The sequence below is a fragment of the Mustela putorius genome, unplaced genomic scaffold (assembly GCF_011764305.1).
Source record: "Mustela putorius furo isolate JIRA1106 unplaced genomic scaffold, ASM1176430v1.1 tig00000275_pilon_pilon_pilon, whole genome shotgun sequence".
Classification (NCBI taxonomy): domain Eukaryota; kingdom Metazoa; phylum Chordata; class Mammalia; order Carnivora; family Mustelidae; genus Mustela; species Mustela putorius.
Window position 1 is genome coordinate 34,014,837 of NW_025421341.1, and position 9,170 is coordinate 34,024,006.

Genomic DNA, 9,170 nt, shown 5'->3' on the forward strand with positions numbered 1-9,170 from the left:
CAGTATCACAGGAGAGTACACCACTGGCTTGGTGCCTGGCCTGGGAGCACCCCCAGAACAGGACAGGAGCCTTGACAGGACTGTGGGGGAGGGAGGAACAGGTGGTTGGGGAAAGAGACAGGTCTCATCCAGGGTCCCTGTTGTGAAAAGGGCCCGAGCCTCCCCACAAAGGGACCCCTCCAGCCCCACTGCTCTGGGGCTCCCTGAAGGAACCGAGGCGATGGTACAGCACTTTATTGACCAGACTTGGCAGCGAGAACACAGTGAAGGTGGGGCCTGTACGATCCGGCCTGGCCGGTGTTGGGGGGGGCTGGCTCCTTAGAGCCAAAGCTGGGGACCCCAGCGTCTCTGCCTGATGCCCTCCTGGAGCCCAATGTCATGCCTGCTCCAGGCCCCTCCTGAAGCAAGGGACAGCAAGAAGGCCAGGTCCCAGAGGGGCTGAGAAGGCGGGTGGCGCCCACAGCAGGCCGGCGCCGGGTCCATGCCTGCCCCGGCAGCCGGAAGGGAGGCGACTCGTGCAGGGCAGATGGTGAGGGTGGGCGGACGGCCAGGCTCACCACACCGAACACTTGTGGGCTGGGTTCATGGGCGAGTCCTTGGGGCAGTGGAAGGCCCGGCCGAACTCCTCGAACTGGGACACGCTACCCAGTACCCTGGGGCAAGAGAAGAGACCCACCCACCTGGAGAGGGTCCCGGGGGGGCCCGACCCCCCAGCTGCCCATCCCCCTTCCCGCCTGCTCTCACCACAGACACAGGGAGGGGAGCCCCAGAGTGAGTGGGTGGGCGCACCTGTAGTGCTCGGGGGCATGCTTGTCAGTCAGCACCTGCAGGTAGATGGACTGTGACCGTCGCTTGATGCACCAGTTCTGGGCCCCGGGGTAAGGGAGGGGAGGAGAGGGGAAGATGAAGCCGAGGGGTCCGCTGAGCAGAGCCTGCCAGCCTTCCCCCCCCAGCACACTAGGCCTTTCCCCCTTCTCCGAACCCACAGGGCCATAGTCTCCGCCTGGCTGGTGGGAGACAGGCTGAGAGCTACATCCCCACCCCTGCCCAGTGACCACCCGGCCCCCACCCGGCCCCCACCTGGGCAAAGGCAATGAAGAAGAGCTGGTTGTGTGTGTACTTGAGCCGGTGTAGTGGGTGCTCCGGGCCGTGCTCCCGTACCCACTTCTGATAGGCCTGGGGGTGACAGTGTGGAGCTGCGGTGCCCCCCGCATGGAGAAAGACTCACCCTCTACCCAGTCAGCCCCTCCCCAGCCCCTTTCCCCCTCTATCCACAATAAAGAGTCCCAGCTTCCCTGCCTTCCACCTTCCCTGAGCTGTGCTCCTTCCTGGGAGGGCTAAACCCATGCAGCCCTTGCCTCCTCCAGGCAGCCCTCCTTGCTCTCTCTGCAGGCAGCCTGGGAGTCCCTCCTTTTCCAGTGGACCCTGTGCAAGTCACAGGCCCCGCCCCTCCCAGTCCAGAGCTCCCTGTGGAAGGGAGGTGGGGGTGCCTATGTCCCTAGCTAAGTCCTCATCAGCCCCCACCCTCTCCCTGGGGGAATGAAGGGCCAGGCAGGGGCGGCTCACATAATAGGCCAGCTTGAGGCCACCCATGTCTGCGATGTTCTCACCAAGGGTGTGCTTCCCATTCACCTGCCGAGAAGGGAAGAGGCCAGGGGCTGTCTGCGGCGCACTGACCCTCCTCAGGCCTTGCTGCCCTGGGCCCCGGCCCCCACTCTCTCTCCCTTTCCCAGAGGGTTTTGATGGGGCTCTGACCCCTTTGCACTTCATGTCCCATGAATCCATGTGAACTTGTTCACATGCCTGAGTGAATGACCATGTAGACCCCAAGCATGTGCACGGGGACCTGCACGGGGACCTGGCACACGTGTGTGCACGCAGATGTGCATGCTCATCTGTGCCCAGCTGGGCCTCAGGGGCGGCACGGGGCTCTCACCCGCTGGTTGTAGACTGTGAAATTGTCATACAGGTGGACGATGCACTCGGCCTTGCGCAAGAAGCGGCTGTAGGAGGCCTCTGTCCACCAGTGCAGCAGGTTGCCCGAGCGGTCATACTGGCCCCCTGTGGGCCATGGGCAGAGAGGCGACACAGATTCTCAGCCCCAGAGCCCCCTCCCCCACCCAGCCCATCACTGCCCTGACCCCACCACCAGTCCTTCCCCTCCCACAACATCCCCTGCAGCCTCCTGCGGGCCTCACCCCAGTCGTCGTAGCCATGGGTCAGTTCATGTCCAATGATGGTGCCAATGCCCCCGTAGTTCAGAGACCTGGGCCCACGGAAGCAGCGTCAGGCTCCAGCCTCGCCCACCCTCTGGGAGCTGTGTGCTGCTGCCCAGGCCCCAGGAGGCCCCCATAAAGGCCAAAGGTGGCCCAGGGAGGCCATGCTGAAGTCCTCAGAGTCTTGGGACACTCATGCCTCAGGGTGCTCACACAATATGTAAAAGGGACCAATGATACCTTTGCAGCTGCTTTTTTAGGAAATCACATCTAACAGCGCTGGGATGGGGGAAGAGACCGGATTGGAGGAAGATATGAGGGAAACTGAGGCACCCATGTGGGATTTGACCTGTTTCTTCATCACTAGGGTCTCACTTCACTTTTGAAACACCTAAAGGAGCCTCAAACCAGGTAAGGGGAAACTCAGGACCTTTAAAAGAAAGAAGGGCACCTGGGTGGCTCAGTCGGCTAAGCGTCTGCCTTTAGCTCAGGTCATGATCCCAGGGTCCTGGGATCCTGCCTGCCATTGGGCTCCCTGCTCAGTGGGGAGCCTGCTTCTCCCTGTGCCCCTCCTCCTGCTTGTGTTCCCTCTCTCCTTGTGTCTCTCTCTGTAAAAATATTTTTTTAAATCTTTAAAAATAAATAAAAAATAAATAAAAGAAAGGAGAAAAAAAACCCTACACATTTTTCTAAATACCCAAGGCTGAGGTAGGACAATGGAGACCCAGGATCTGTCGCTGTCATGACTGCGGGGCCCAGCCTGAGTCAGGACACTCTGAGCAGTTTTCATGCACCCAGCAGACAAGACTGCAGAGCCGGCTCTGGCTTGTGCCAGCTTGGGTACTCACTGTGGAAAGTCAGGGTCATAGAGCGTGGGCTGCAGAATGCCTGCGGGGAACACTGCAAAGAGGGCGGGGTCAGCAAGAGACGCGCCCACATCCGTGGGGGGGGGGGCTTGCGGGACACCGCCCCTTACCCATCTGGTTCTTGTTGGGTAGGTAGTAGGCATTCAGGGCCTGTGGCGGGAGCAGCCATCTGTGGAGGGAGGTGGGGGTGAGCAAGGGAGGCCCCACCACCACCTCCCACTGGCTCCTCCTTAAAGGCGTGGCCCAGCCTGTAGCCACACCCTGTGCCTCCCCCAGGCTGAGCACCCCGCCCCCCAATGCCTCTCCCACCACCTGCATCAGCATGGCTGTGAGGCTGTGTGCCCTACCAGCCTCCAGGCCTTGGGAAGACACCTCCCTCCCCGGCTCCCCCAGGTCGGGGCCAGGCACCCACGTGGACTTGTCCACCTCCTGCCGGATCTTCTTGACTGAGAGCTGGATGCTGAACCTGATGCTGTTCAAGATGTTCTTGAAGTAGGTCTTCTCGTGGACCTCAAACTGCATGGGGGATGGACAGCGCTCAACGGCGGGCGAGGGACCTGGCCGGACAGTGTGTAGCCGGCCCCATGTCCTCCAAGGGGCCCTCAGCTGAGGGCCGTGTCTCCTCCTCTGTCGGGATGGTGAGCCACCCCGGGGGTCTTGACCAAGGGTCCGAAGCCACCCTTGGTTGGGCAAGCAGGGCCAGGGAAAGACCCACCTCGTACTCCTTGTCCACAGCCTCGGGTTTGAGCAGGAAGTCAGGGTAGCCCACCATCACCATCATGTACTGGAGCTGCGGGCAAGATAGCGGCCAGAGTGGGCCAGGGCCTCAGGGGACAGCCCCCACCGCCCCAAGGGAGAAAGCTCTGGGGCCAGCCCCAAGGTGGGGCTCAAGGACAGAGGAGACTAGACCAGCAGATGCCAACTCCACAAGGGGCATCTTGTCTCTTCGGTCACCCCCATCTGGCATACAGCTGGCATTCAATAAATGTTTGTGGAACCTACAAATGGGGACAGGGTCCACTGCACCTTGGCCCGAGCAGCTGCCTTGGTCTCGGCATCCATCCAGTCCAGCTCCTCCAGGCGCCGGCCCAAGATGTACTTGACATCTTCCACAAGCTGCTGCACCTGAAGGGCCGGGGCCAGGGATCAGGGGTCCACCCCGGGAGCTTTAGCTCTGGGCCCCCTGGCAAGTGGCATGTGGGGTACCACTAATTCAGTATCACTTCCTCCGCCTAAAAGCTTGGTGTTGAGCGCCAAGGGGAGACCTTGGAGGTGGAGATCCAGGCCCTGCACCCAAGGAGAAACTCACAATCTAGAACAAACCACCCAGCAAGGACCACGCATTCCCAAGGCCATGCGTACTGAGCGTGGCAGAGAAGGATGGGCAGGAGCCTGAAGGGGAAGTCTTCCTCTGGTGGGTAGGCCAGGTAGGCTTTCTGGGGGAGGTGGCCTGGTGAAATGTAATCTAGAGTCCCAGAGAAAGGCTGAGCCCCTGTTGCAAGGGGATCTGTGGGGCTCCCTATTCTCAGACTGAGGCCATGGGAGGACTTAATGCCCAGCCCAGCACCCGCACCCAATCCCCAGGACCAGGGCAGCCTGACCTTGGCCTTGCTGGCAGCTGAGAAGTGCTCGTGTACAAAGAGGGCTCCGAGTGCCATGCCAAAGTGGCGGTTGGCCTGGCCCAGGCAGACACGGGCCAGCTCCTGTGGCTTGTCACTGCCCTCCATCTCGCGGGCCAGCTCGTGCAGCGCCTCACGGAATGGCGGTGACAGGTGCTCACTCAGGACCACGACTACACGCCACACCAGGTAGTTGTGCAGGATCCTGAGGGCCACGTGAGACCTCTGGGTATCCAGACATGCCCCCATGCCAGGGCGACCCAAGGACACCCCCACCCCCCTGGGGTGACACCTAGCACCACACAGCAGTGAGGGTCATCCCGGTGCGTGGAGGTGGAACCTGGGGAGGCCTGAGCCCTGGCAGGGAAAAGGGCTGGGCCCCCACACAGCAGGATGTGCCTCCGCCTCCCCCTCCCGCGGAGTACCAGATGCTTTTACTGTGGAGTCCTCAAGGTGACTGTTTGCCTCAAGCCTGCCCTTAGGAGGCCTCTGCTCATCCCCAAGGAGGCCAGACACCAGGGAGACTACCCCCTGGATGGCTGGGGCGGCAGGGTTACGGTCCCAGTTTCCCTTTCTGAGATCTTGGCTCACTCAGCCTCACTATTCCCAAAGAAGCAAGCTGCAGCTTGGGCAGCCCACAAATCCAGCCCAGGGTCCCAGGGAACTGCTGAGAGCCACGTCTGAACCTGGGGATTTGGACTCCTATTCCAGTGCTCTTAACCTGCCACCCCAGAGTGGCTACTGGACAGAAGTGAAAGCGGGAATTCAGAGCTCACCCAGCAGACAGGTGTGGGGTGCAGGGGAGGGGGTCTGGAGTGGCAGGGGGACAGGGTTGGGTGACTGGCAGCAGTACCTGCGGGGTGTGGAGCGAATGAGCTGGGACACCTGCTGCATGTAGTCTGTAGCCAAGAGCACCACCTCCTCATCCTCTGAGAAGTCCTCCTGGAAGATCTGGTCCAGCAGCCACTTCCACTGCAGCTGTCATGGGGCAAGTGGGCAGTAGGACAGTAGGGCTGGGTGTGGCAAGGACCACAGAGAACAGGGAGGGAGTCCGGGAGAGGCAAGGCAGGCACAGGAGCCCGTCCATGGCCCTGGGGAAGGGATGGCCCAGGAGCCCCAGGATCAGCGCCTCCCAGCATGGGCTGCACTCACATGGGGGGTGATCTTCTGCAGCTGTCCCAGCGTCACCTTGTTGTACGTGGAACTGACATCTCGCCGGAGGTCATCGTACTCCGACACTGTGATCTGGAGATGAAGGCGAGTGTTGACCCAGACTGGCCTCCTGGCCCCCTCCACTCAGTCCACAGCCAACCCCCTGCCCCCGCCCTCACGTTGGCCAGCCGCTGCTCCAGCTGCAGGATCTCTGCGGCCTTCTGCTCCACAGCTTCGGCCCCCAACAGGCTGAGCAGACGCTCCATGAACACCCGGTATGCTGCCAGGATCTGCACCAAGAGTGGACAGTTCAAGGGTGGGGGTCAGAGTCAGGCCCTAGTCCCACCCTCCCGGAGCCCCACACCGTCCCTGCCATCCCATCCCAGGCCCCCACACCTTCTCACTCTCCTCATCCTGAGCTAAGTACAGGGTCCTCTCGGGCAGAGTGAGCCCATCCTGGTCAATCTAGGGAGAGGGATGGGGTCAGAGGTCAGAGATCAACGTGCCAATTTCCTGCAAACAGACTGACCAGAGGACGGGCCAGATAGCCACTGACACAAGCCCCAGGATCACGAAGACACTACCCCTCCATCCGGAGAAGCTGGTAGAAACCCCCACCCCTCCCCAGCCCTAGCCTGGCGACACGCGGGAGGCGGGAGCCCGTGCCCCCATCCTTCCTTCCGCCAGCCTTCACCTTCCCCATATATGAAGGGCACTTGCGGGCCACCCCCCACCCGAGATCTGAGGCCCAGGGCATTCTGGTACGCCCCAGCCCACCGGCACACCCCTCGGTCTGTGCTCTCACAGCCTGCCACAGGACTGGCAAATTGCGGCTCCCGCGGCTCCACTAAACACCGTAATTACTCGAGGGAAATTACTTGCGCCCTCCTCCCGCGCTCTGCGGTGCGCGCTCCCCTCCCTTCCCCTCCCCTTCTGCACCGGTCTCCTTGCGCCGGGGCCGCGCGTGCGGGGCCGCCGCGTCCCGGGTCCCGCCCCCCCCCCCCCACCCGCGGCGGGTAACTGGGGAGGGGGACGCACTCACGCGGATGACGTAGCGCGAGGAGTTCCTGTCGTCCAGGCTGACGGTGAGTGAGAAGAGCGCGGCCGCGCTGTACACGCCCTGGGCCTTATACAGCAGCCGGTTGAGGTCCCAGAGCGCTGCGGCCGCGGGGCGCTCAGCGGCGCCGCCCAGGTCCCAGCCCCCGCAGTCCTCGATGACTTCGAGCATGGGCCGCGGACCAAGCCTCTCGATCTCGCGCATGTCGAGGCACGAGCGGAAGAAGGCCCGCACCTTGCGCTGGGCAGCCCCGCCCGGCCCACCCCCGGGGCGAGCAAGTAAACGCCTTAGGCGCTCCTCATTCTGCTCGCCGATGGCCGCGATGGTGCCGTAGGTGAGCTTGTCGTCGGGGATGGCATGGCGCCGCAGCCAGCCCCCGCACGCGAAGGAGTAGAAGTCCTGGCACGGGTCTATGCTGGCGTCCAGGTTGGCGGCCAGGAAGCGCGCGGCGCGCGCGAAGGCCTTGCGCTCGGGGCAGCCCTCGGAGCAGGCGCCCCCACCGCTGCCCGCGGCGCCAGGGCCCAGGTACTTGAGCGCCAGCATGGCGGCCAGGATGGCGCAGAGGCCGGCGGCGAACACCAGCCCCGACAGCAGGCACACCTCGCGCCGGTTCCAGCGAGGCAGCCCCGCCCGGGCCCCTGTGCCGCTGCGTCCCGCGGCCAGCGGGAAGCCTGGGGGCAGCGAGGCCCCGCGCGCCCCTCCCGTGCCGCACCGGCTCACGTATTTGACCTCCTGGAACTCGTCGTAGTGCGCAGACATCGAATATGGGGTCTCCATGGTGCCGCTGGCCCCGCTGCGCAGCCCTTGGCGATCTCAGCTACACGGTGCACCGGGCCGCGGGCCTCCTGGCGTGTCTCCGCATGGCTCCCGGGCCGCAGCTGCTGGAAGGGTAGACGCGGGTTTAGAGAGACTCTGGGGCCCGACGGGGCCCACCAGCACGAGGAGGAGGGGCGCAGGCCTAGGTTCGGAGGCTGGACGCCACCCCGTGTTTCAAACAGCGAGCGAGCCTGAGGCCTGGCCTCCCTCAGTCACTGAGAATGAGGCAAGGGGAAGGCTCAGATAGCCACCAGCTCCCTCACGCACAGTAGCATCCTTAACGTGCCTCCTCTCTCCCTGCACACAGATGCCTGCCGCATACTTGGGAGGCCCCTGACATAAAGTAGGGGAGCACCATGCACCGGGCTTGGCACATAGTAGGCCCTCAATAAAAAACTGTTTCTCTTCCCATTGCCTTTCTCGTCTACGACCTGCTACAGCCTAGACCAGGTGGGGGAGGGGGAAGCCAGAGGCCGGAGAAAGGAGGTGCGGTCAAGGGCGAGTGTACGCCAACCCAGAAGCCAAACTGGAACCAGACGCTCAGGAAAGCGGGCTAAAGAACCAAACTTTGTCCTCGAGGATGTCCACCCCCAGCCCTGTCTCGTATTCAATGGCGAGAATGCCCACCCGTCCCCCCTGCCTCTTTACCAAGCGGCGCACTCCAACGGGCCCGGGATCAGGAAGAAACCCACGACGGCCTTAAGAACCTGGAACGGGTTCCGTCCTCCGTTCCTCCGCCCCTCCGCCCCTGCCCTGGGCCACTCCCGGCTTCAACAGGTTTTCCCCGGAACCCAAACTTGAGCGAAGTTTCACCCCCGGCGCGGAGCGAGCTGGCCCCGTGCGTCCCGTGCTCCCGGCGCTGCGTCTCCCGCGCCTCGCCGCGCAGTCCGCGGAGTCGGAGAGCGGAGCTCCGGGAGTCGCAGCTGCGGGGACGCAGACAAAGCCCGGAGGCTCGGCGCCGTGGTGGCGGCGGATGTGGCTGCGATGGTGGCCGCGGTGGCAGCGGACTCGGATGCCACTCACCCGGCAGGTGCGCGCCGGGGCCGAGCGGGAACTGAGCGGGTCGAGCCCGGGCCGGAGCCGGAGCTGGAGCTGGAGCGGAGCCGGGCGGGCGGGAGCTCTCTCCGTGCGCCCGCCGTCTCCTCTGCCGCCGCGCCGCGCCGCCCGCCGGCCCCGAGGGAGGGGGCGCGCCGGCGGCTCCACCCTCCTCCGCCCGCCCCCCGCACCCCCTCCTTCTTCCACCCTTCATCCCCGCTACCTGGCAGCTCGATGGCAGCTCGGGGGCGGGGACGGCGGCTGCGGGACCCGCTCCCGAGTGGCTGGCACAGGCTCCGGGATCGGGGATTCCAGGTACAACTGCGTCCCGGGAAGAGTGAGGGCGCCTGTTACTCCCGGGAAAGGGTTCCCCTCTGATTTGATGCCCCCACTCGGGGCCGCCTACCAG

At 63.9% G+C, this 9,170-nt stretch overlaps 1 protein-coding gene across 2 annotated transcripts; it reads right to left on the minus strand.

The window, feature by feature from the left end:
• Positions 1-225: 225 nt before the first annotated feature.
• On the minus strand, positions 226-8,861 carry ECEL1 (endothelin converting enzyme like 1). Of its 2 annotated transcripts, none has more exons than XM_004773472.3 (18): positions 8,750-8,861; positions 6,896-7,788; positions 6,250-6,318; positions 6,033-6,143; positions 5,854-5,946; positions 5,555-5,679; positions 4,684-4,906; positions 4,109-4,207; positions 3,798-3,872; positions 3,495-3,598; positions 3,193-3,251; positions 3,065-3,116; positions 2,199-2,266; positions 1,937-2,061; positions 1,567-1,632; positions 1,081-1,176; positions 790-866; positions 226-653 (listed from the first exon to the last, which is right to left on the minus strand). In XM_004773472.3, exons 2-18 carry the CDS (start codon positions 7,685-7,687, stop codon positions 554-556), a joined length of 2,334 nt encoding a protein of 777 aa, XP_004773529.1. In that variant the 5' UTR covers positions 7,688-7,788; positions 8,750-8,861; the 3' UTR covers positions 226-553. The 2 variants fall into 2 exon arrangements, with proteins under 2 accessions (XP_004773529.1, XP_012901745.1); XM_013046291.2 differs by having other exon boundaries at positions 1,081-1,196.
• Between the last annotated feature and the right edge of the window lie 309 nt (positions 8,862-9,170).

Bases quoted from the DNA above. Each gene is read 5' to 3' on its own strand.
- ECEL1 (XM_004773472.3), bottom strand. From the start codon at position 7,687: ATGGAGACCCCATATTCGATGTCTGCGCACTACGACGAGTTCCAGGAG. The intron at 3,252-3,494 runs GTGGGTGCCTGG...CTCCCTCCACAG, and splicing joins CAGGAGGTGGACAAGTCCAC to ATGGCTGCTCCCGCCACAGG. The intron at 3,117-3,192 runs GTAAGGGGCGGT...CCCTCTTTGCAG, and splicing joins ACCCAACAAGAACCAGATGG to TGTTCCCCGCAGGCATTCTG.